At 45.2% G+C, this 26,340-nt stretch overlaps 1 protein-coding gene and 1 pseudogene across 4 annotated transcripts; one reads left to right on the top strand and one right to left on the bottom strand.

The window, feature by feature from the left end:
• Positions 1–592: 592 nt before the first annotated feature.
• Positions 593–15,145, bottom strand: LOC128576862 (splicing factor YJU2-like; annotated as a pseudogene).
• SLC7A3 (solute carrier family 7 member 3) lies at positions 14,735–20,821 on the top strand. 4 transcript variants are annotated; one of them, XM_053579639.1, is made up of 12 exons: positions 14,735–14,926; positions 15,845–16,236; positions 17,423–17,581; positions 17,768–17,945; positions 18,149–18,261; positions 18,378–18,600; positions 18,761–18,900; positions 18,999–19,101; positions 19,345–19,505; positions 19,721–19,887; positions 20,238–20,346; positions 20,483–20,821. In XM_053579639.1, exons 2-12 carry the CDS (start codon positions 15,867–15,869, stop codon positions 20,611–20,613), a joined length of 1,854 nt encoding a protein of 617 aa, XP_053435614.1. In that variant the 5' UTR covers positions 14,735–14,926; positions 15,845–15,866; the 3' UTR covers positions 20,614–20,821. The 4 variants fall into 4 exon arrangements, with proteins under 4 accessions (XP_053435614.1, XP_053435615.1, XP_053435613.1 ...); XM_053579640.1 differs by having other exon boundaries at positions 17,423–17,593; positions 18,471–18,600; XM_053579638.1 differs by having other exon boundaries at positions 17,423–17,593.
• Positions 20,822–26,340: the final 5,519 nt, after the last annotated feature.

Raw genomic sequence — 26,340 nt, 5'->3', positions numbered from 1 at the left:
GATGAATCTAAAAAGAGGCAAATGAGAAAAGGGCCACAGACAATACTCAAATATGTAATGGTTTGCTACACAAAAGAGCTCAGTGGCACAGTAGCTCACGCCTGTAAATCTTGCATTCTGAGAGGCCTGAGGCCCGGTGGATTGCTTGAGGTGAGGTGACTACCTTCTTCTTTTTTTGTTTGTTTGTTTGTTTTAGGCAGATTCCTTTTATTGGTTCTAGACAGTTCCATGGAGGGAAGGGATGGAGTCTGCTGGGGGTGGGTGGGTGTACCCACATACCCAAAATGTGACGGAGATGTCCAGCAGTGTCCCAGAGAGGACCTTGAAATCATATAGGAAGAAGAGAGATGCTCGAGGCATGCCCCAGCCCTCAGCACAAGGCCAGGTGGGGCATAAGGGGCAGGGGTCCCTGAGGTGCTGCAGGGCTGGTGTGAGTAGGAGGGAAACTGAGTCCTGGCTGAAGAGCTTGCTGTCTCTGCCAAGCTGCTGCTTATCCCTTGTGGATCTGGTCGGTGCCAAGGCTACCTGCCCTGACTACCAGCAACACTGGCCTCTGATGGGCTGAAACTGGTCTTGTGATCTTTGACCTGATTTAGTTGCTGCCATTGCTGTCATCACTGTCCAGATACATACCCAGCTTGCTCAGGGAGGAGGTGGCAGGTGGTAAGGGCGTAGGGTCAGCTACCTTACTGCTCTGCAGGTTGCCTGGTGTCACCTGGCCCTGCCCAGTGTTTTGATCTGCACCTGCCTTTGTCTTCTTCACCACCACCAGGCCAGACACCTGAAGCCTGCCCAGACTGCTGATGCTCTGCTCTCAGCTCTCCACCCTCCTCTTGGCCTTTGAAGCCTCATCCAGGATAGCAGTGGGACTGGGCCACAGGGCAAGCCTGGGCGGGGAGGAGCAGCATCATCCTCAGAGTCGGAGTCCTCTTTCTTTTTCTAGCTTCCTCCAACAAGGCCGCTATCTCCTTCTCATCTTCCTCCTGCTCCTGCTTTTGCCACTCTTCCTCGGACAGGCGGTACTGCTGCAGCATGGCCTCAAAGTCTACGTGGGCCTAGCCCTGGTTCAGGTCCTTGAGCTCCTGCAGGTTCTCTAGCACCTCCATCTCCAGCTTGGAGTCCTTGGTGCGGTTCTCCAGCACCTTCATGGGGTTGTTGAACTCCTCGTCCTCCCTTTCTTTCTGTATCCTCTTCTCCTTCTCCTCTAGGAGATTCTCAGCCTGGAAATTCCATGTGGCCCCATGCTCCATGGTGTAGTCTGTGTTTTATGGGTCTGTCTTGAACATGATCTCTGCCAGGCAGCTGGTGCACTTAACATAAAAGCAGAAGTCTATCTGGCAGGCCCAGATAGACTTCATTCTGCACTGTCTCCTTCCGAGCATTGAAATTCTTTCCCTTATAGATGTACTCTCCACATGTCTTGCACCTCATGTTGAAGGGTGCCATCAACCGCACCACGTACTGCCGGTCTTTGGGGAGCTTCAGTTTGGGGATCTTTGATGGGTCAAAATCCAGTGGGTAGTATTTTTTAATACTTTTCCCTCGGACATCTTTGCCTTCTAATTGCCTTACAAGCACCAGAGAACTAGTGGCGGTAATTATCGAAAGACTCCTTGTGATTACCTTCTTATAGCGTCCTCACATGGTCTATTCTCTCTGTGCATGTGCCCTGTTATCTCTTTGTATGTTTAAATTTCCTCTTATAAGGACACCAAGTAGATTAGAACAGAGCTAACCTTAATGGCCTCATTTTAGTCATCTCTTTAAAAAAGACCCAATCTTGGGCGGTGCCTATGGCTCAAAGGAGTGGGGCCCCGGCCCCATATGCCAGAGGTGGCGAATTCAAACCCAGCTCTGGCCAAAAACTGCAAAAATAAAATAAAATAAAAAAGACCCAATATCCTACTCGGGAGGCTGAGGCAAGAGAATCGCTTAAGCCCAGGAGTTGGAGGTTGCTGTGAGCTGTGTGAGGCCACGGCACTCTACCGAGGGCCATAAAGTGAGACTCTGTCTCTACAAAAAAAAAAAAAAAAAGACCCAATATCAAAACACAGCGACATTCTGAGGTACTGGGAATTAGGGCTTCAATATACAAACATTGGAAGAGCACAATTCAGGCCATATAGCAAGGGGAAAATTTTACAATATGAGTAAAAATAATATTTAGTATGACCCTAATAGTATAAACATACACAGAAAAAGACTAGAAGAAAACACTCTAGAATATTGCCAATGTATTTCTTAGGGTTTGTTTATTTATTTATTTATTTTTGAAACAGAGTCTCACTCTGTCGCCCTGGATAGAGTGGCCTTGAGTCATAGCTCACAGTAATCTTAAACTCTTGGGCTTGAGAAATCCTCTTGCCTGAGCCTCCCAGGTAGGTGAGATTACAGGAGCCCACCACTATGCCTGGCTAGTTTCTCTATTTTTAGTAGAGACAAGGTCTCACTCTTGTTCAGGCTGGTCTCAAACTCCTGAACTCAAGCAATACACCCACCATGGCCTCCCAGAGTGTATTTTTAGGGTTCAGAAGTTATGAATGATTTTTAAGATTTTTCTTCCTTATGCATAAATATATTTTCCAAATTGTTTACAGTGAACATGTGTTCTATAATGAGAAAAATCCAGTAAGAGTTAAATTTTTTAAAATGTACTTCCTTTTCCCATAATTCTATGACTAAACTGATTTACTTATAAGAGTGAAAGATAAGAAGAGACAAATATGGCAGAATAATTAGTATCAATTGTTTCTTTTCTTTCTTTTTTTTTTTTTTGTAGAGACAGAGTCTCACTGTACCGCCCTCAGGTAGAGTGCCGTGGCATCACACGGCTCACAGCAACCTCTAACTCTTGGGCTTACGTGATTCTCTTGCCTCAGCCTCCCGAGCAGCTGGGACTACAGGCGCCCGCCACAACACCCGGCTATTTTTTGGTTGCAGTTTGGCCAGGGCTGGGTTTGAACCCGCCACCCTCGGCATATGGGGCTGGCGCCCTACTCACTGAGCCAAAGTTTCTTTTCTTTCTTTCTTTCTTTTTTTTTTTTTTGAGACAGAGTCTCACTTTGTTACCCTTGGTAGAGTGCCGTGGCCTCATAGCTCACAAAAACCTCAATCTCTTGGGCTCAAGTGATTCTCTTGCCTTAGCCTCCCAGGTAGCTGGGACTGCAGGTGCCCGCAACAATGCCCGGCTATTTTTAGAGATGGGGTCTCACTCTTGCTTAGGCTGGTCTCAAACCTGTGAGCTTAAGCAATCCACCCACTTCGGCCTCCTAGAGTGCTAGGATTACAGGCGTGAGCCATCAAGCCTGGCCTCAATTGTTTAATTATAAGTGGCACTTTGTTGTAAGTCATGCATTAGAGCAGTGGTTCTCAACCTTCCTAATGCTGTGAACCTTTAATACAGTCCAAAGGGGTTGCGACCCACAGGTTAAGAACGACTGCTTTAGAGGAACTAGTTATGTTGATTGGATCTCCTTTGAGTAAAATGATTAAAAAGAACTTTTTTAAAATCTGAAAACCTGGGAATTAGATTCTATACTACTATAACACCCCATCTACTACCCTAAAATACCCTTCTAGAACCATTTATCTCGCCCCTCCTTTGTCATCTAATTGTAAATTCTCATCCTGAGAAGATACCAAAATTAAAGTGCCCATATCATGTATAATAGACTGCTGTCTTTGTCTTTTTATGGGACCAGACTATACAATGCCAACGCAGGAATCTCACATTGCTATGGTCTGCCATCTTTACTCTATTACGGCATTACGTCTCACCCTATGAGCACACAGCTACCATGGTGACTATTTCCAGGTAATCTTTATAACAAACTCTATGTCCTACACATTAGTATATTTGTGCCTTCAGATTGCTATCTTTTAGGGGCTTGCTTTTTCCTTATAGCTCTGATCTCTGAAGATTGAACACTTTGGCCACTTCTTCAGAAGGAGTTGCGTCATCCAACTCTACTACCTACCCTCAGGTGACTTTTATTTACATGTCCTAAGATCATACTGGCTCCTGTTCATGAGCCAAACTTGCAGAATCTATAATTAAGGGTATAATCTAAGTGAAGGGTAACATGGTTTTTATTAGAGTATTAGCATTCCTAATATTGAATTTATTAAAAGGCTAATAAATAGATAAGAAAATAATGGATGGAATCTAAGTAAACTTCTAAAAATTTTCTGAGAAAGTTTTATATAAATGGCAATTAAAAAGGGACTATCTGGGGTGGCGCCTGTGGCTCAGTGAGTAGGGCTCCGGCCCCATATACCGAGGGTGGCGGGTTCAAACCCAGCCCCGGCCGAACTGCAACAAAAAAATAGCCGGGCGTTGTGGCAGGCGCCTGTAGTCCCAGCTGCTCGGGAGGCTGAGGCAAGAGAATCGCGTAAGCCCAAGAGTTAGAGGTTGCTGTGAGCCGTGTGACGCCACGACACTCTACCCAGGGCGGTACAGTGAGACTCTGTCTCTAAAAAAAAAAAAAAAAAAGGGACTATCTGGCCACATACAATGGGGCTGGTGGGTTCACCCAGGCCTCAAACAACAATGACAGCTACAACAACAACAAAATAGCTGGGTGTTGTGATGGGCACCTGTAGTCCCAGCTACCTGGGAGGCTGAAGCAAGAGAATCGCTTAAGCCCAAGGATTTGAGGTTGCTGTGAGCTGTGACACTACAACACTCTACCACTCTACTGAGGGCAACAAAGTGAGACTCTGTCTGAAGAAAAAAAGAAAGAAAGAAACAAAGACACAAACAAGCAAAAAAAAAAAGAAAAAACCCTAATAAACAAAGAAACAAAGAATTTTTTTTTTTCCTCATAAAGACCAGCACTTAGTAAGATACCAAGTGCTGGGGTTGGAAGAGGAATAGAATGATCTCTCTACATTTGAAAAGTCTTCCTAGCAGGGCAACAGATACATTAACACAATTATTCTTTAATCTAAAAAGTGCTGTATGAGACATATAAACAGAGAAACAAGAGATTAACACTACATAGGCAGTGAGAGAAGTCAGGGATGGGTTCACAGAAGCAGTATTTGAGATGAGACGTTGTGAATGTTAATTTTTTTGTGTTTTTCTTTTTTACTTCATGTCAGGGGGTAGATGTGTAAAGTGCCAGTGTTATAACAAGGTTTGAGGGAGGCAGGGTGGTAAGGTTTTGAGGAGTCCATACATAATGCCTTCCTTTTCTCCTTTTTTTTTTTTTTTTTTTTGTAGAGACAGTCTCACTGTACTGCCCTCGGGTAGAGTGCCGTGGCGTCACACAGCTCACAGCAACCTCTTAACTCTTGGGCTTAGGCGATTCTCTTGTCTCAGCCTCCCGAGCAGCTGGGACTACAGGCGCCTTTTCTCCTTTTATAGTTTTGAACCAATTGAGAAATAAGGTATAGGAGACAAGTAAATGGAGGTCAAAATGTCAGCATTCTTACTGATGAAAGTGTTGGTGGATATGGCTTCAGATCTGTTGTCAAGTGGGCCTTTTACTCTCCGCTCTGTATTATAGAGGCTCACTCATCTAGCTGGGCAAACTAGGCCACCCCCACAGAGAGCAAACAAGAAAGAATGCATCCTTTCTGCAGGCAGGATGGCTTCAAAAGTGGGAACCAGAAAGAGCTGAGCCACACATACTCAGCACATTCACTTAAAGCCATTAGTCAGATTAGTCAATTTTTCACTAGAGAGCTGTAGTGAAGAGGCAGAAAGAGAAAAAAAGAGAGATACACTTCCTAAGAGCAGACATCTATTTGCTCTGACCTGTGGAGACCTGCCCCTCTCTGTCACATATAACTATAAGCACTGGGACTATGCATAAGAGTTCCACCATACTCCTGAGTGCACAAAGTGGGCACATGACCCAGACTTACCCATTCGTGTATCTCAAAACCCTGAGTGGGGCATGGGTCTTAAGCAGGGCCAACCAGGGTCATCATATGAAATCTGATACATGGACAAAGACAATGGGGTCTAGAGAATCCTTCTTTTGGATCACAAGCTGTAAGGATATACCATATATATATCACAAGCTGTGATAAGTAGAGAGGAACAGGACCTAGGCAGTGGTTCCCAACCTGTATTAAAGCGCCGTGGCATTAGGAAGGTTGAGAACCACTGACCTAGAGAAAGGGAGTCTTGGTAACATTGTTTGAACTCTGTTACTCAAGTAAGAGCTTTCCTTCACTTCCCAGTTACATGAGCCCTATCTTAGTCTGTTTAGTGTTGCTTATAAAGGAATACCTGAGGCTGGTTAATTTATAAAGAAAAATGGTTTATTTGACTCAACAATTCTGATGCCTGGAAAAGTTCAAGATTAGGCATCTGGGCAGGGCATAGTAGCTCACAACTGAAATCCCAGTATTTTGTGAGGTCAAGGCAAGAGGATTGTTTGATGTCAGGAATTTGAGACGAGCCTGGGCAACATAGTAAAACCCCATCTCTATAAAAAATATGGAAATTAGCCAGGCAGTGTGACTGTGCACCTGTAATCCCAGCTATTCAGGAGGCTGATGTAGTATGAGGATTTTGTGGAGAACTGCACGAGCCCAGGCGTTGGAGGTTGCAGTGAACTATGATGCTCTAGCCTGAGTAACAGAGCTGGAGTCTCAAAACAAACAAAAAAGGTTGAGCATCTGGTGAGGGCCTCAAGCTGCTTCTACTAGTGGCAGAAGGCAAAGGGGAGCCACCAGTGTACACATAGATCACATGGTGAGAAAGAAAGCAAGGGATGGTGAGGTGCCAGGCCGTTTTTAACAACCATCTCTCTGTAGGAATAGAGTAAGACTTCTCCCTGAGGGAGGGCATTAGCCTATTCATGAGGGATCTACCTTCATGACCCAAATACTTCAGGTTCTATCTCCAACATTGGGGAACGAATTTCAAAATGAGGTTTGTAGGACAAACATCCAAACTATAAGAAGTTCATATACAAATATATACTACTTTAAGTTGGATCTCTGTCACTCGTGGTTAAAAAAACAAAAACTTGGGTGGCACCTGTTGCTCAGTGGGTGGGGCACCGGCCCCATATACCAAGGGTGGCAGATTCAAACCTGGCCCGGCCAAATTGCAACCAAAAAATAGCTGGGCGTTGTGGTGGGCGCCTATAGTCCCAGCTTCTTGGGAGGCTGAGGCAAGAGATTTGCTTAAGTCCAAGAGTTTGAGGTTGCTGTGAGCTGTGATGCCATGGCATTCTACTGAGGGTGACATCGTGAGACCTGTCTCAAAAAAAAAAAAAAAAAGAAAAGAAAAGAAAGTAATAGCACTAGATGTGGATGGATATAGCTCATAACACATGGTGAACTGATGTAGCTAGTTGTCTGCAATGTATGCATGTGTTCACTGTGTGTATGATTACATGGTTTGGTTTATCTAGACATATGGCATCCATGCATGGACACTCTGCATTTGTATATTGCCCATAAGCAGAGGCAAAATTTGCATTCTGCTCCAGTTATTGCCTGATGTATTAATTGCCTTGGAACAAATTCATGTTTTCTTTGGTTTTTGGCCGGGGCTGGGTTTGAACCTGCCACCTCCGGCATATGGGACCGGCGCCCTACCCCTTGAGCCACAGGCGCCACCCTCTTTTTTTTTTTTTTTGCATTTTCTGGCTGGAGCTGGGCCTGTACCCGCCACCTCCAGCATATGGGGCTGGTGCCCTACTCCGTTGAGCCACAGGCACCGCCACAAATTCATATTTTCAAAACAAACATTACTATAGCAGAACTGATTGTACAATGATTATTTCATTTTGAAAGATAAACTGCTTGGAGTACTTTCTTTCTTCCTTTTTTTTTTTTGTAGAGACAGAGTCTCACTTTATGGCCCTTGGTAGAGTGCCGTGGCCTCACACAGCTCACAGCAACCTCCAACTCCTGGGCTTAAGCGATTCTCTTGCCTCAGCCTCCTGAGTAGCTGGGACTATAGGCGCCCGCCACAACACCCGGCTATTTTTTGGTTGCAGTTTGGTCGGGGCCGGGTTTGAACCCGCTACCCTCGGTATATGGGGCCGGCGCCTTACCGACTGAGCCACAGGCGCCGCCCCGGAGTACTTTCTTTCTTTCTTTTTTTTGAGACAGAGTCTTACTCTGTTGCCCTGGGTTGAGTGCCTTGGTGTCATAGCTCACAGCAACCTCAAACTCTCGGGCTTGAGAATCCTTTTGCCTCAGCCTCCCAAGTAGCTGGGCCTACCAGCACCTGCCAGCTAGTTTTTCTATTTTTAGTAGAGATGGAGTCTCACTCTTTTTTTTTTTTTTTTGGATTTTTGGCCGGGGCTAGCTTTGAACCCGCCACCTCTGGCATATGGGACCGGCGCCCTACTCCTTGAGCCACAGGCGCCGCCCATGGAGTCTCACTCTTGTTCAGGCTGATCTTGAACTCCTGAGCTCAAGCAATCCACCGACCTCTGCCTCCCAGAGTGCTAGAATTATAGGTGTGAGCCACCACATCAGGCTGGAGTACTTTCTAAAAGAAGCAAGTCCCACATGAACTTGCATAAATAGAGGATGGGTTAAATAAATTATGGGCCATCCATATGTGCAACACTAGACAGCCATTTAAAGAATAAAGTATGTCAGCTGGCTTGAGGGCTCAGGCCTGTAATCCGAGCATCTGCCACAACATGGCTAATTCTCTTTTTCTTTTTTTTTGACACAGAGTCTCACTTTCTTGCCCGTGGTAGAGTGCTATGGTGTCATAGCTCACAGCAACCTCGAATTCTTGGGCTCAAGCAATCCTCTTGCTTCAGCCTCCCAAGTAGCTGGGACTACAGGCACCAGCCAGAACGCCGGGCTATTTTTAGAGATGAGGTCTCACTCTGGCTCAAGCTGCTCTTGAACCCATGAGGTCAGGCAATTCACTGCCTCAGCATCTCAAGTGCTGGGACTATCGGCATGAGCCACCGTTTCTGGCCTAACATGGCTAGTTCTGAATTTAGTTTTTAGTTAAAAAAAGGAAACCATCAGACTGGGTGCACTCTGGGAGGCTGAGGCTGGTGGATCACTTGAGTTCAGGAGTTCCAGACCCTCCTGAACAAGAGTGAGACCCTGTCTCTTCTAAAATATAGAAAAATTAGCTGGCTGTTATGGCAAGCACTTGTAATCTTAGATATTAGAGAGGCTGATGGAACAGAATGGCTTGAGCCCAAGAGTTAGACGTTGCTGTGGGCTATGATAATATGGCACTCTATCCAGGGCAACAAAGTGAGACTCTGTTTCAAAAAAATAAAAATAAAAATAAAAATAAATAAATTCTAATCCAAGTTCCAACCAAGGAACATGTACTTTATGCTGTCATGTCTCTTTAGTCTCCTTTAATCTAGAATAGTTCCTCTAACTTTTTTTTTTGTCTTTCAAGAAAACTAGGGCTTGGCGCCTGTGGGTCAAGTGGCTAAGGTGCCAGCCGCATACACCTGAGCTGGCGGGTTCGAATCCAGCCCGGGCCCGCCGAACAACAATGGCTACAACCAAAAAATAGCCGGGTGTTGTGGCAGGGGCCTGTGGTCCCAGCTACTTGGGAGGCAGAGGCAGGAGAATCGCTTGAGCCCAGAAGTTGGAGGTTGCTGTGAGCTGTGATGCCATGGCACTCTACCCAGGGTGACAGCTTGAGGCTCTGTCTCAAAAAACAAAAACAAAAACAAAAACTAGGAGTTTTGACTAGTTGTCTTGTGTCTTGTAGAATATCTTATGATCTGGATTTTTCTGATTGTTTCCTTGTGACAAATATCAGGTTAAACATTTTAGGCAAAAATATGTCATGGATGATATGTACTTCCCATTACAACACATCTGGAGGCATATAATGTTAGTGTGCCCCATTATTTGTGATTCTAAATTCAATCACTTGGTTAAGGTGATTTCTACTACATCTCTCCATTGTAAATGTACTATTATAGGCAGAATTTTTTATTTTATCTTATTTTTTTTTGAGACAGATTCTCATTTTGTCACCTTCGGTAGAGTGCTGTGCCATCACAGCTCACAGCAACCTCCAGCTCTTGGGCTTAGGTGATTCTCTTGCCTCAGCCTCCCAAGTAGCTGAGACTACAGGCGCCTGCCACAATGCCTGGCTATGTTTTTACTGCAGTTTGGCCAGGGTTGGGTTCGAACCCACCACCCTCGGTATATGGGGCCAGTGCCTTACTCACTGAGCCACAGGCACCACCCTATAGGCAGAATTTTGGTACCCATCACCTTCTTCCCCTGTTGCTACATCATGAATATGTATTGTTACATGGAAAAAGGAACTTTGGAGAGGTAATTTAGGTTACCAATCAGTGGCTCTCAGGTAGGAAGATTGCCTTGGATTATATGGTAGGCCCAATGCAATCACATGAGTCCTTAAAAGTAGACGAGATAGCCGGGCATTGTGGCGGGCGCCTGTAGTCCCAGCTACCCGGGAGGCTGAGGCAGGAGAATCGCCTAGGCCCAGGAGTTGGAGGTTGCTGTGAGCTGTGTGATGCCACGGCACTCTACTGAGGGTGATAAAGTAGAACTCTGTCTCTACAAAAAAAAAAAAAAAAAAAAGTAGACGAGGAGGGGGAAAGATTGTGGGTAAGTTCCCACCCAACATGTATATAGCACTGGTATATGGCACACTTCCTAGTGACGGGCACAACTACAATTCAGACTTTAACCTTACAAAAGCAAACTATGAGGTCAGGTGGGTTGGCTCCCGCCTGTAATTCTAGCACTCTGGGAGGCCAAGGTAGGTAGATCTCCTGAACTCATGGGTTGTGGAGACCAGCCTAAGCAAGAGCCAGACCTCATCTCTAAAAATGGCTGGGTGTTGTGGTAGGTGCTTGTAGTCTCAGCTACTTGGGAAGCTGAGGCAAGAGACTTGCTTGAGCCCAAGAGTTTGAGGTTGCTATGAGCTGTGACACCAGAGCACTCTACTAAGGGTGACCAAATGAGACTCTGTCTCAAAATCAAAACAAAACAAAAAGCAAACTATGTAACCTAATCATGTGGACCCTCATTTTAATCTGGGGGAAAAAAGGTAGAAGGGCAATCAGAGAGGTTCAAAGCAGGAGGATTTGATGTATCGTGGCTTGATGATGAAGAAGACCATGTAGTGAAGGAAACAGTGACTTCAGTCTTTTAACTACATGGAAGTGAATTCTGCCAACAACTGGAATGAAACTTGAAGCAGAATCTTCCCCAGAGCATCTAAAAAGCAACACATACCTAAAATACTTTGATTGATTTTAGCCCAGTGAGACTCTGAGCAAGGAATCCTGTCACACAGTGCCAGACTTCTGACCTGAAGTGTGGGATTTAAAAAAAAAAAAAAAAAATCAATCAATTAAATAAAATGTGGGATAATAAATCTGTGTTGTTTTAAACTGCTAATTTTGTAGTAATTTGTTATGGCAGAAATAAAAAAACTAATACAAGGCCTTTCTCTTTATAATTAAAATGTAATCTGTGAGGTGATACTTTGAGATCATGTAAATATTCCCTTTCCCAACTCTGAAGATTACCCATTGATTATCTTTGCCTGAATCAGTTATTGCTTTGGTGAGTGCAAAATGGTCATTTTCTTTCTTTGTTGTCAAATAAAAATTGTATATATTTAAGGTATACAACCTGATTTTTTTTTTCTTTTGAAAAAAGGTCTCAATCTGTCACCTGGGGTAGAGTGCAGTGGCATCATCATAGCTCAGTGCAACCCCAAACTCCTGGGCTCAAGCGATACTGCCTCAACCTCCCAAGTAGCTGAGACTATAGGCCCACATCACAATGCCTGGCTAATTTTTCTATTTGTTTTAGTAGAGATGGGGTGTTGTTCTTGCTCCGGCTGGCCTGGGCCTCCAGAGTGCTAGGATTACCTGGCTAAGCAGGAGCCACTATGCCCTGCTGTGATGTTTTGATATGTGTATACCTTGGGAAATAGTTGCCACAATCAGGTCAATTAACATATCCATTGCCTCACATAGTTATCATTTTTTGAGGTGATGAGAACATTTCCTATGGGCTGATAGCAAATTTCAAGTATATACTGTATCATTATCTTTATCAAGTATAATACAGTATTGTTAACAGTAGTCACCATGCTGTACATTAGATCTCTAGAACTTATTCATTCTACATAACTGAAAGTTTGTACCTTTTGACCAACATTTAGGTAAATTTATAGAGGCTGAAAGTAGATTTGTGGTTCTCTAGGGCTGAGGGGGTTGGGAGGAAATGAAGAGTGACTGGGAATGAGTACAGGGTTTCTTTTTGGGATGATGAAAATGTTTTACAATTGATTGTAGTGATGGATGCACAACTCTGTGACTATATTAAACCTTACTGAATTGTATACTTTAAAAGAGTGAAGCTAGTCCCAGCTACTCGGGAGGCTGAGGCAAGAGAATCGCTTAAGCCCAGGAGTTGGAGGTTGCTGTGAGCTGTGTGAGGCCACGGCACTCTACCGAGGGCCATAAAGTGAGACTCTGTCTCTACAAAAAAAAAAAAAAGAGTGAAGCTGGGTTCAGTGGCATATGCCTATAATTCCAGCGATTTGAGAGGCTGAGATGGGATGATTAAGGTCAGGAGTTCTAGACCAGTCTGAGCAACACAGACCTCATCTCTACAGAATAATACAAATAATAATAAATAGCCAGATGTGGTGGCGTGCCTGGAGTCCCAGCACTTGGGAGGTTGATGTAGGAGGGTTACTTGAGTCTAGAGTTCAAGGCTACAGTGAGCTCGTAAGCCACTGCACTCCAGCCTGGGTTACAAAGCAAGGAGCTTGTCTCTTTAAAAAAAAGGTGAATTTGCAGAGTTCTCTTGTTAAGGTGGAGATGGGGAAAAGAAGATAAAAAAAGGTGAATTTTATGGCATTTGCATTGCATGTCTGTGATGTTGTGATTTATACATTTTTTTTGAGACAAAGTCTCATTTTGTCACCCTGGGTAGAGTGCTGTCACTTCATCATAGTTCACAGCAACATTAAACTCCTGGGCTCAAGAGATCCTCTTGCCTCAGCCTCCCAAGTAGCTGGGATTGCAGGCACCTGCCACAACACCTGGCTAGTTTTTCTATTTTTAGTAGAGACAGGGTCTCACTCTGGCTCAGTCTTGTCTGGAATTCTTGGGCTCAAGCAATCTACCTACCCGCCTAAGCCTCCCACAAGTTGTAAGATTACAGGTGTGAGCCACTGTGTTCGGCAGATGTTGTGATTTATAATTCATCTCATAATCCAACCTATCACCAAATCTAGGCAATCAATCATTATTATACATACTAATATGTTATTCTGAATATGTATTAAGTTTTTATTGAATACTTTCCATGTGCTGGGCCAGAAGACTTGACTTCATAATTTCATGTAAGCATCATAACAGCCCTGTGAAATATGTACATTATATACAGAAAGTGAAGTTCAGAGATGTTAGGCAATTTGCTCAATGCCACAGTAGCTGAACTGTGAATTTAACTGAGGTTTAATTCCAAAAACCCCACTCCTAACCTCTATGTAATAAGGTTTCAGATGTATTATGTGTATTTTCTTTCCCTAATTACATTATTAAGTCTAGGAGGACAAGGATTTTATTTTGTATGTCCTCTGTAGTCTCTTCATCGCTATACCTAGCTACTCTACATAAACAGTGTTCACTTAACGAATGCCTAAATGGAGCCGCAGCTAGCTGAAAATACTAATTACTGTACTTTAAAAAGGATTTTGATTTTAGATTCATGGGTAACATATTCATAATGGATCATTGAAGGAAGCAAGGATATTTGAGTCTATCCTTAACTTCCAAGATGTCTTGGTGGAAGAGAAGCACACTTTCACAATCTTTGCTGCTCCTTTATGAGTAAGAACTGGCTGGGCTAGATGGATTACAGATCTGACCCATTGTGACCATTCTTAGAATCGTGGGCTCTTTTGTTTCCCAGTAACTCCTAGTGTAAAAGTGCTGGCCTCCCTCTCATTTTGGCTTTGCTTGTAGCCACACCCCTCTTCCTGTGCATTTGAATGAGTTGTGGTACCTACCAGAGGCAGGCATGGAAACTCAGCAGGTCTGCTTTAATCGGTAAGGTGGTAAACAATAATAAGGGTTTGGAGTCAGGGAAGTAGTGTCTCTGAGTCTCATTTTATTCATCAGTAAAATGGAATTAATCTCTTTCTCCAAATTTCAGTATTGTCAGAATTTCATATTTAATAGTTTAATATTTATAGGCAGCTGGAGATACACTAGGGATAAACTGGGGCCCAGAAATCTATGAGATTAATTGTCTATACACAGGTGGTTTGAAACCATTTTCTTTTCTCTTGTTGCCTGCGTTAGAAACACCCACAAGTGAGGATGAAAGTTGAGGGGTTGGGGTCAGATGTGTATTGAAAGATAGCTAAGGAAAAACGAGCAAGAGTGAGGTGGAGACTCCTTATACTGTTTCCTCCACCACTCAAAACACACACACACACACACACACACACACACACACACACACACACACACACACTTTCCCTCTGAACACACCCCATATCACCTCCCAGGCCTATCCATCCCCAATTCCCGCCCAGAATCATTGATTCTAATAGGGAAAAATGCTTCTTATTGTCCTGCTCTGACGACCAGCAAAGCAAACGGGAAAAGGCTGCCCTTCCCCTTTTCTCGCTCTCTGCCACGCGGGGCTTGCTGTTGAGGGTGGGAAACAGTCTCGGGGACCACGCAAAGCCTTTTGCAAAGCCGAGGAGTGTGTGTGTGCTGGGGGTATTGTGTGTAGGGAGGTGGATTGGGGGTGGAATCCCATGACGTTACCGGCTCCGCCTCTCTGTGTATATAAGGGGCGCTTGGCGCGCAACGACCCCAAGCCGCAGCTTTGAAGCCTGAGTAGCTGAACTCAGCAGCTCCAACCTAACTCGGCTTAAGTCAGAGTCTCCGAATCCGTTCCGAGATTCTTGACTCCCTAGGCTTGCAACAGCTCTCTGGTAAGCATTCGGGGCCGACACGTGTGTCGGAGGGGGGACGGCGAGGGTCCGGGCATACCTAGGATTCTCTGGCAACCATAGCACGCAGTTGCATCTAGGCGGCCGTGACCTGTTGCTGGCGCGACCCCCGCCCCCGGAGGCACAGAGCCCATTTCCACCCCAGCCCCAGACCTTTTCTAGATGGGGGCATAAACCTCTGGGAGCTGAGTCAGGGGGCATTGGGCGTAACCCCCCCTTCTGCGGTGAGGAGGGTGCAAATTTCTCCAGCTTCCCTGAGGCCCCTCTCGGGGCGCATCTTCTAATCTTTAGATGTTGAAGCCCCGCCTCACTGTTGATGCTTGCAGGTCAGCTTAGCAGGGCTGGAGGAAGTGGGGAAATATTTGCTTACTCCCCTGGGCAAAGGCAGCACCAGTAGAGCGGTGAGGGCATGGTGTGGAGGGGTGGATTGAATGGTGCTCACTTTTGATCTGCAGCCAACGTCGATCCCCTCTCCCTCGGGGCTGTGTGGGGGCCATGTCTGTTTGAAGCCCTGGGGGAGAGAACCTGGGTTGAGTTCTGTTTTATTCCTGAGAAGCCACCAACCAGGGAACAGACAAACTAGGTTTCAGGGTTCCTGGGTTGGGACTTAGGATAAACCCTATGGGTTCCTGGCCACAGACACTTATTAAGTGCTGGCCACTATACTTTAGGAGGCTTTCACATGCCTTTTTTGAAATTAGTAGTTCCAAAAACTTTGTGAGATTTTATAATTTCTACTTGTATATGAAGAAACTGAGGTTAGAGATAAGGTGACTTGCCTTTGTCCCTTTGATATTCTCCTCTCCACTCCCCATAGTTTTGCTTGGTGGAGTGGGTCTTGTAATTCACCTTTAGAGATAATGAGCCCTGTTGAAGGGCGTTTGTCTTGTTTTTCACCAGATCCTCTTCAATTCCAGCTAGAATGCTGTGGCGAGCACTTCGCAGATTTGGTCAAAAGCTGGTACGCAGACGTACACTGGAGCCAGGCATGGCTGAGACTCGCCTTGCCAGATGCCTGAGCACTCTGGATTTAGTGGCCCTAGGTGTGGGCAGCACATTGGGCGCAGGAGTGTATGTCCTGGCTGGCGAGGTGGCCAAAGATAAAGCAGGACCGTCCATTGTGATCTGCTTTTTGGTGGCTGCCCTGTCTTCTGTGTTGGCTGGGCTGTGCTATGCGGAGTTTGGTGCTCGGGTTCCCCGATCTGGTTCCGCATATCTCTACAGTTATGTCACTGTGGGTGAACTCTGGGCCTTCACCACTGGCTGGAACCTCATCCTCTCCTATGTCATAGGTGAGACTGGGGGGTTGTGGTGGTAAAGGAGGAACTATACCGCCAGCAAAGGGGATTTGGGTCAGGAATCTGGGTGGAAGGTGAAGCTGAAGTATTCTTTATTATTCACAGGACCTCAATATCCCTAAATGTGGTTGTTTGTTGGGGGATCTGGGAGGGTTGAAGGTGTGGAGAAATTGTTCATTCTACTCACCTTTGTCCTGTTTTTCTTTCTTTTTTTTTTTTTTAGTAGGTTTTGGCCAGGGCTGGGTTTGAACCCATCGCCTCCAGCGTATGGGGCTGGCGCCCTACCCCTTTGAGCCACAGGCACTGCCCTGTCCTGGTTTCCTTAATTAAGTGAATGGTTTTGGTTCTTTTTTTTTTTTTTTTGTAGAGACGAGTCTCACTTTATGGCCCTCGGTAGAGTGCCATGGCATCACACAGCTCACAGCAACCTCCAACTCCTGGGCTTAAGCGATTCTCTTGCCTCAGCCTCCCGAGTAGCTGGGACTACAGGCGCCCGCCACAACGCCCAGCTAGAATGGTTTTGGTTCTTAAGAATAGGGCAGTGCCCGTGACTCAGTGAGTAGAGTGCCGGCCCCATGTACTGAGGGTGTCTGGTTCAAACCCAGCCCTGACCAAACTGCAACAAAAAAAAAAATAGCCGGGCGTTGTGGTGAGCACCTGTAGTCCCAGCTACTCGGGAGGCTGAGGCAAGAGAATCACCTAAGCCCAGGAATTGGAGGTTGCTGTGAGCTGTGATGCCACAGCACTCTACTGAGGGCAATAGAGTGAAACTGTCTCTAAAAAAAAAAAAAGTAAGAATAGGTGAAAATGACAGGGATTTGTGTGAGACTGGTGTGAGGGAAGGAGGGAGCTTGACCCCATATTTCTTTTCTTTTCTTTTTTTTTTTTTGAGACAGAGTCTCACTTTATCGCCCTCAGTAGAGTTCTACGGCATCCCAGCTCACAGCAACCTCCAACTCTTGGGCTTAAGGGATTCTCTTGCGGGCTTAAGGGATTCTCTTGCCTCAGCTTCCAAAGTAGCTGGGACTACAGGTGCCCTCCACAACGCCTGGCTATTTTTTGTTGCAGTTTCGCTGGGACCGGGTTTGAACTTGCCACCCTCAGTATATGGGGCCGGCGCCCTACCCACTGAGCCACAGGTGCTGCCCTTGACCCCATATTTCTCCTTCTGCTGAGCCAGGTACAGCCAGTGTGGCCCGGGCCTGGAGCTCTGCTTTTGACAACTTGATTGGGAACCACATCTCTCAGACTCTGAAAGGGACCATCTCACTCCATGTGCCCCAAGTCCTAGCAGAATATCCAGACTTCTTTGCTATGGGCCTTGTGTTGCTGCTCACTGGTGAGACTAGGGGTAGGGTATAAAGATGGTGGTGAGGCTGGGGGGAGGCTGGGCCCTGGGGCAAGGAATGAGGATGGGGGCTAGGCTTGAGAAGGGCTTAAGGAAGGTGCTAATGGTAGGGAAGAAGAGGAGCCAGGAAAGAATGTAGAGCTTTCTCAGGTTCCTGAATGCATTTTTTTCTCACAGGATTGCTAGCCTTGGGGGCTAGTGAGTCGGCCCTGGTTACCAAAGTGTTCACAGGGGTGAACCTTTTAGTTCTTGGTTTTATCATCATCTCTGGATTCATTAAGGGGGACCTGCACAACTGGAAGCTCACAGAAGAAGACTACAAATTGGCTATGGCTGGACTCAATGACACTTCTAGGTTAGAGAGTCAATCTTAGGAACTGTAGAGCTGGGAGCACCATGGGGAAGAGGGGAGTCTGTGGTGAAGGATTCTGTCTGGATGGGGGTGTGGAAGAATGGGAGGCTGGGCCTTGAAGATAGTAGCTAAGTATTTTGGCATTAGAGAAAATGCAGTTTGCTTTAAACACACCTTTACCTTCTCTATCCCTTCTTTCACTTTAGCTTTGGACTTCTAGGATCTGGAGGATTTGTGCCTTTTGGCTTCCAGGGGATTCTCCGTGGAGCAGCTACCTGCTTCTATGCATTTGTTGGTTTCGACTGTATTGCTACCACTGGTAACAGTCATTCCATTCTGTTGGGCTTGGGCACATGTGCTCAAGCTGCATGCAGATTGGGGGTGGTAGAGTGGGCCTGCCTCCCTGATGCAGAACTTTGTGCCCCTTTCTTGCAGGGGAAGAGGCTAAGAATCCCCAGCGTGCCATCCCTCTGGGTATTGTGATCTCACTCTTCGTCTGCTTTTTGGCGTATTTTGGTGTCTCTTCAGCACTCACCCTCATGATGCCTTACTACCAGCTTCAGCCTGAGAGCCCTTTGCCTGAGGCATTTCTCTATAGTGGATGGTCCCCTGCCCGCTATGTTGTGGCTGTTGGCTCCCTCTGTGCTCTTTCTACCAGGTCAGTGTTAAATTTTGTTTTCCTCTGCTGCCAGAGTCTCTCCTTAAAGTATTTGGTAACAGAATATCCCTTGAAATGGCTATGAGGGAAAGGTGAAGACTAGACTCCTTAAACATAGGCTTGGGAAGACAGATCCCAGCCACGCTGTTCTCCTTTCCAGCCTCTTGGGCTCTATGTTCCCCATGCCCCGGGTGATCTACGCGATGGCAGAAGATGGTCTCCTGTTCCATGTTCTTGCCCGAGTCCACACTGGCACACACACACCCATCATTGCCACTGTAGTCTCTGGCATTATTGCAGGTGAGAAATCCTTTCTCCTTCCCCTAGCTGTTTCACCAGCTCCTTTAACTTTGCTATTCCCTTCTCTTATTTCTGGTTTTTTTCTCCTTATCAATTAGCATTCATGGCATTCCTCTTTGAACTCACTGATCTTGTGGACCTTATGTCAATTGGGACCCTGCTTGCTTACTCCCTGGTATCCATTTGTGTTCTAATCCTCAGGTGAGACTCCCTCCCTCTGCATACTGTGATTTGGGTTTTTAGCCTTGGATGAGGAATGATAGGGATCTGCTCTTTCCTCCTCTGCCTTCATCATCCTGACTTTCCTTGAGGAATTTGGGTATCCCTCCCTTCCAAAAGGAGTTTCTACCCTTAATGGTGATGAGGAATGTTAGGCTGCTTGGGAGAAGATGGCAAAGTGGTTAACGGTTGTTTTTTAACACTGCCTGCTTACTCTTGCCTCAGGTATCAGCCTCAGAAGGAGATGAAAATTGAAGAGGAAGTGGAGTTGCAGGAGAAGATATCTGAAGCAGGGAAGCTGACCCTACAGGGACTATTTTGCCCGCTCAACTCTATTCCCACTCCACTTTCTGGCCAAGTTGTCTATGTTTGTGCCTCACTGCTTGGTGAGCAGTGGAATTTTTATCTGGGGTAGCTCTGAGGTCAGCATGATGGGGTAGAAGCATGTGGTATTTGGTGGCTGAGGAAGAACTAGGGAGAGGGTGACCCTCCTTGGTGGCTGAGGAAGAACTAGAGAGAGGGTGACCCTCCTTGGGATGGGGTACCTAACATGTTGGCTTCAAGAATTAGTTTTGATGTCTCTCAACTTGAACCTTTGAAGCTCTACTATTGACTGTTCTTTGCCTGGTGCTGACCCAGTGGCAAATTCCACTGGCTTCTGGAGACCCAGTGTGGATTACAGTGGTTGTGTTGCTCCTGATGCTCATTACTGGAATCACTTGGGTCATATGGAGACAGCCACAGAGCTCCACTCCTCTTCACTTTAAGGTAAATGACCTCTTTTTTCCTATCAACCCATCTTGGAAGAATAGGCTCCAGATACCTTGAGGTTTAATAAAGCTTATAAGTATTCTTTAATCAGACATAAAAGGGAAGGGAAAGACGTAGGAGGTACCAAGGCCAAAGACTTCTTTTCTGATCCTCTTTAGTTCTTTTCTGGTTCCATTTCCCTGAACTCTTGTATTCTTTAGCCCCATATGAGGTGTCTTAAATGAGGGGCTACTGAAATGCAGTGCATGAGTTAGAGGTTGGATTCTCCCTTTGCTGGCCTGTGCAGGATACTGGTCTCTTTTTATGTCACCCTGTGGTATGTACAAAGAAGACTACTTTGTTTTCAGGTGCCTGCTGTGCCTCTCCTCCCACTAATGAGCATCTTTGTGAATATTTACCTTATGATGCAGATGACAGCTGGTACCTGGGCCCGATTTGGGGTCTGGATGCTGATTGGTAGGTATCCACTTGGGAAGAGTGGGCCTCTTGATTATCCTAGGCCAACTCCTTTCCCTCTTGGTCTCAAGTAGGAGATCTATTAAGCCTTTGCAAATCACTACTTCCTCACCTCACAGCTACCTTTCCCCTCTAGGGTTTTTTATCTACTTTGGCTATGGAATCCAGCACAGCCAGGAAGAGGTTAAGAGTGGTCAACTCTCCTCCAAGTCTAGGGCCAAAAATATAGAACTTGATCTCAGCAATCTCTGTGCCCACTCAATTTGATGACATCACAGCTGAATCCTGTATGGTCCCCCCACAAAATAATGGAGAGTACTTTTGATTCCAGGGAAAGCTAGTCCTCCCATGTGATATTGGTATGGGGATACTAATAGAGCTCTCTATTTATTGTGGAGTACAGGACATGTCTTTGCTGTTTTAGGCCTACTTTATTTTTTACTTGTCTACTCTTAAAGGCCCTCTGTAGCTTCTAACTGGCTTTTAAAAATTATGATTAAAAGAAAGTTTTAAAAACAGAACTGTGTCCTGTTTTTTGCTTGCTAGAGATGATGTAGAGCCTCAGAGAAGTATCTTGTTTTTTCTCCTGTTACCACAAAAGTATCTTTTATGGCTACATGTGCTTCTTGTTAAATCAGGGTTTGAGTAGGGTGGTGGAAGTAGCCATCAAGTCCAGTTACACTTAAAGTAATGATCTTGAGATAGATTTTCCCCTCTACACTAAAAGTTAGTTTCTTTCTTTCTTTTTTTTTTTTTTTTTGAGATGAGTCATACTCTTTTTACCCTGGGTAGAGTTCCATGGTGTCATAGCTCATAGCAACCTCAAACTCTTGGGTTCAAGCAATTCTCTTGTCTGAGCCTCCCAAGTAGCTGGGACTACAGGTGCCAGCCACAACACTCAGATCTATCTATTTATCTATATTACTTTTTAGAGATGGCATCTCCCTCTTCCTCAAGCTGGTCTTAAGAACTTGTGAGATCAAGAGTCTCCCAGAATGCTGGGATTACAGGCATGAGCCACTGCTCCCAGCCCCTAAGAGTTTCTTTTTTTTTTTTTGTAGAGACAGAGTCTCACTGTACCACCCTTGGTAGAGTGCTGTGGTGTCACACGGCTCACAGCAACCTCTAACTCTTGAGCTTACGCAATTCTCTTGCCTCAGCCTCCCGAGTAGCTGGGACTACAGGCGCCCGCCACAACGCCCGGCTATTTTTTTGTTGCAGTTTGGCCGGGGCTGGGTTTGAACCCGCCACCCTCGGCATATGGGGCCGGCGCCCTACTCACTGAGCCACAGGCGCCGCCCCCCCCCCAAGAGTTTCTTGATAAGTAGACACCAGTACTTGTTCATGGGAATTAGACTCTGATCTCAACACTGGCATTGGTTTGGGCCTACACTGAGACCACTGTTCTGTTTTTTTTTTTTTTTTTGTAGAGACAGAGTCTCACTTTATGGCCCTCAGTAGAGTGCCATGGCATCACACAGCTCACAGCAACCTCCAACTCCTGGGCTTAAGCGATTCTCTTGCCTTAGCCTCCCGAGTAGCTGGGACTACAGGCGCCCGCCACAACGCCCAGCTATTTTTTGGTTGCAGTTCAGCCCGGGCCGGGTTTGAACCCACCACCCTCGGTATATGGAGCCGGCCAAGAGACCACTGTTTTCTATTTCACCCCTGCTAGTTGGATTAGTCTCAGATGCTTGGGCAACAAATTTTGGCTGGCATGTTTGGTACTGCTAGAAAGAGGGGTAGGCATTTGACAGTGGGGGTTAGTAAAGGATTGTTTATATGTATGACTATTAATTGCTATGGAAGTAGTAGAGGAACAGAGGTCAGAGCTCTGCCCAGATCAAGAACCATTCATTTATTCAGCAAATAAATATGTGTGGTCCTATACAATGCAAACTCCTGTGATAGGTGCTGGGGATACCAACATGAGCAAAACAATTTCTGTCCTCAAGGAAGTCACACTCTAGTAGGGGAGACAGGCAAATAAACATAACTACAAAACAATGTGATTTCTGTCAGGGCAGTGCTGAGTGCTGTGGAAACACAAGGACACAGCTGACCTGAGTCTGCAGTACATGTTTATGAAGTGGACTGAGGGGAGGGTTTGACTATTAGTGAACAGTGCAGGAAACCATGGAAGGATGACAAGTCAGACTGTATTTGGGGCATGGCATATAAGTTTAACGTGGCTTGAGGGTAACCATGCTATGGGGTTGTGAAAGAAGAGACCATATGCATGGCCTTGTATACCCTACTAAGGAATTCAGATGTTATCCTATAAATGGTTTTTGTGTGGAGGGAAGGGGTGGGGAGTCACTGAAGGATTCCAAGCAGGGGAATGGTTGGATTTGTTAGGCAGCAGCAAGGAGGATGGCTTGGAAGAGGGGGAAAGCTAGACAAGGGAGATAATAGCAACCATTTTTTATCTGAGATAGTCTCTGTTGCCCAGGCTAGAGCGCTGTGGTATCAACATAGCTCACAGCAACCTCAAACTCTTGGGCTCAAGTGATCCTCTTGCCTCAGCCTTCCAAGTAGCTGGTACCACAGACCTGTGCCACCATGCCAGGAAAGTTTTTCCTTTTTTTTTTTTTTTTTTTTTGTAGAGATGGGGTCTCCTCTTGCTCAGGCTGGTCTCCAACTTTTTCTTTTGACAAGTTTCACTTTGTTGTCCTGGGTAGATGCCATGGAGTCATACCTCAAAGCAACCTCATACTCTTGGGTTTAATCAATTCTCTTGCCTCAGCCTCCTGAGCAGTTGGGACTACAGGTGCCCTCCACAATGCCTATTTTTTTCTTTTTTAGATACAGGGTCTTGCTCTTGTCAGGCTGGTCTTAAACTTTTGAGCTCAAGCAATACACTCGCCTCACCTTCCCTGAGTGCAAGGGTTAGAGGCCTGAGCCAATATGCCCAGCCTAATAAGCAACCATTTATCAAGTACTTATTCAAGTTACTCTGCATGCAATGTCATTAAGTTAGATTCAGGGATCAATAACTCAGAGGACAGGGTGATAGAAGAGATGTGGGGCTAAAGATTGTTTTGGGACAAAATAAACTAAATTAAAAGAAACATTTTGCACCACAAATTTCCTTTATCTATAAAGAGGTCTTACAAATTGATAAGAAAGAGATGAACAACCTGATAGAAAAATGAGTAAAGGGTGTAAATAGTTTTCAGAAAAACTATAAAACAACAAATATAAAAGAAATGCTCAACATCACTCATTAAAGAATTGCAAATCAAAATCATGTGATCCTGTTTTATTTTTCTTTTTTGTCATTTTTTTTTTATTATTATTTTTTTTTTTTGAGACAGTCTCACTTTGTCACCGTTGGTAGTGTGCTGTGGCATCATAGCTCACAGCAACCTCCAACTCTTGGGCTCAAATGATTCTCTTGCTTCAGTCTCCAAAGTAGCTGGAACTACAGGCACCCACCACAATGCTTGGTTATTTTTTTAGGGGGTGTCTCTTGCTCAGGCTCATCTTAAACCTGTGAGCTCAGGGCAATCCACCTGCCTCGATCTCCTGGAGTGCTAGAATTACAGGGGTGATCCAAAGCACTCAGCCAATTTCATCTTAGTTTTTACTTTCAGACTAGCAGCACAAATTAAAACAACTGAACATTGGCAAAAGTGAGGATAAACAGGCAGTCTCATGCATGATGGAGCTATATATTTTTTTTTTTCGAGACAAGAGTCTCATTCTGTTGGCCAGGCTAGAGGGCTGCGTGGTGTCAGCCTACTTCACAGCAACCTCGAACTCCTGGGTTCAAGTGATCCTCCTGCCTCAGCCTGTGGAGTAGCTGGGACTACAGGCACCAGGCACTGCCACAATGCTCAGTTAATCATTCTTATAAATTTTGTGGAGGGCAATTTGATGATAAGAATTAAAATAACAGGCTGGGCGTGGTGGCTCATGCCTATAACCCTAGCACTCTGGGAGACCGAGGCTGGTGGATTGCTTAAGCTCACGAGTTTTAGACCAGCTTGAGCAAAAATCGAGACTCCATCTCTACTAAAAATAGAAAAAATGGCTCATTGCCTGTAGCTCAGTGGTTAGTGAGCCGGCCACATACACCAAGGCTGGGGGATTGGAACCTGGCACAGGCCTGTTAAACAACAATGACAACTGCAACAACAAGAAAAACAAAAATAGCCGGGCATTGTGGCAGGCACCTGTAGTCCCAGCTACTTGGGAGGCTGAGGCAAGAGAATCCCTTAAGCCCAAGAGTTTGAGGTTGCTGTGAGCTGTGACAGCACAGCACTCTAGTGAGGACATAGTGAGATTCTGTCTTAAAAAAAAAAAAACAAAAACTGAAGCAAGAGGATCACGTGAGCTCAAGAGATGGAGGTTGCTGTGAGATATGAAGCCACGGCACTCTACCCAGGGTGACAGCTTGACACTCTGTCTCAAAAAAAAAAAAAAATAGAATAGCACTTCTTTTTAGCTTACGATTCCACTTACAGAAATCTTAAAAATTTACATGTGTATAAAGATGTTTACTCTAACATTTTTTTTTTTTTTTGGTAGAGACAGAGTCTCACCTGATCGCCCTCGGTAGAGTGCCGTGGCATCACACAGCTCACAGCAACCTCCAAATCCTTGGGCTTAGGCGATTCTCTTGACTCAGCCTCCCAAGTAGCTGGGACTACAGGTGCCAACCACAACGCCTGGCTATTTTGTTTTTTGTTGCAGTTTGGCCGGGGCTGGGTTTGAACCCGCCACCCTTGGCATATAGGGCCGGCGCCCTACCCTCTGAGCCACAGGTGCCACCCTACTCTAACATTTTTAATAATAGCATAAAACTTGGAAGCTATCTAATATGTGTCAGCAAGAAACTAGTTAAATAAGTTATATATATAGCCACAGTATAATATATTTATATTATAAATATATAATATATAATAGCCACAGTGTGTGTGTATATATATATACTTTAATATATATATTATATACATATATATAATTTATTTATTTGTTTTTTTGAGAGACAGAGTCTAACTTTTTTATTCTTGGTAAAGTGCTGTGGCATCACACAGCTCACAGCAACCTCCAACTCCTGGGCTTAGGCAATTCTCTTGCCTCAGACTCCTGAGTATCTGGAACTACAGGCGCCCGCCACAATGCCCGGCTATTTTTTTTTTTTTTTGTAGAGACAGAGTCTCACTGTACCGCCCTCGGGTAGAGTGCCGTGGCATCACACGGCTCACAGCAACCTCTAACTCTTGGGCTTACGCGATTCTCTTGCCTCAGCCTACCGAGCAGCTGGGACTACAGGCGCCCGCCACAACACCCGGCTATTTTTTTGTTGCAGTTTGGCCGGGGCTGGGTTTGAACCCGCCACCCTCGGCATATGGGGCCGGCGCCCTACTCACTGAGCCACAGGCGCCACCCTGTGCCCGGCTATTTTTTATTACATTTTGGCTGGGGCCGCGTTTGAACCCACCACCCTCAGTATATGGGGCTGGCACCCTACCCACTGAGCCACAGGCTCCCCCCAATAAGTTACATATATTAATTTGTAAGAATACTTAATATATAAGTTATATACATATTAATTCAGAAGAATACTTATGCAGCCATTAAAAAATAGGATAGACTTGTTTGTGCCAATTAAGTAATATGAAAGATCTCCAAGATATTCTGTTAAGTACAAAACCAAATGAAATGAAATCCCAAGGTACAGAATATTTGTGAGAGAACAAAAGAGTATTTATACTTTTTTTCCAGGAAAAATACATAAGAAACTATTAGTTCGAGTAGCATTTATTTTTTATTTTATTTTATTTTCTTTCTTTTTTTTTTGAGACAGGGTCTTACTATGTCGCCCTCAGTAGAGTGCTGTGGCGTTACAGCTCACAGCAACCTCAAACTCTTGGGCTTAAGCGATTTTCTTGCCTCAGCCTCTCAAGTAGCTGGGACTACAGGTGCCTGCCACAATTCCTGGCTATTTTTTGTTGTTGTCTTTGTTGTTTTAGCAGGCCTTGGCCA

The sequence above is a fragment of the Nycticebus coucang genome, chromosome X (assembly GCF_027406575.1).
Source record: "Nycticebus coucang isolate mNycCou1 chromosome X, mNycCou1.pri, whole genome shotgun sequence".
Classification (NCBI taxonomy): domain Eukaryota; kingdom Metazoa; phylum Chordata; class Mammalia; order Primates; family Lorisidae; genus Nycticebus; species Nycticebus coucang.
This window is presented reverse-complemented; position numbering and strand designations above follow the sequence as displayed.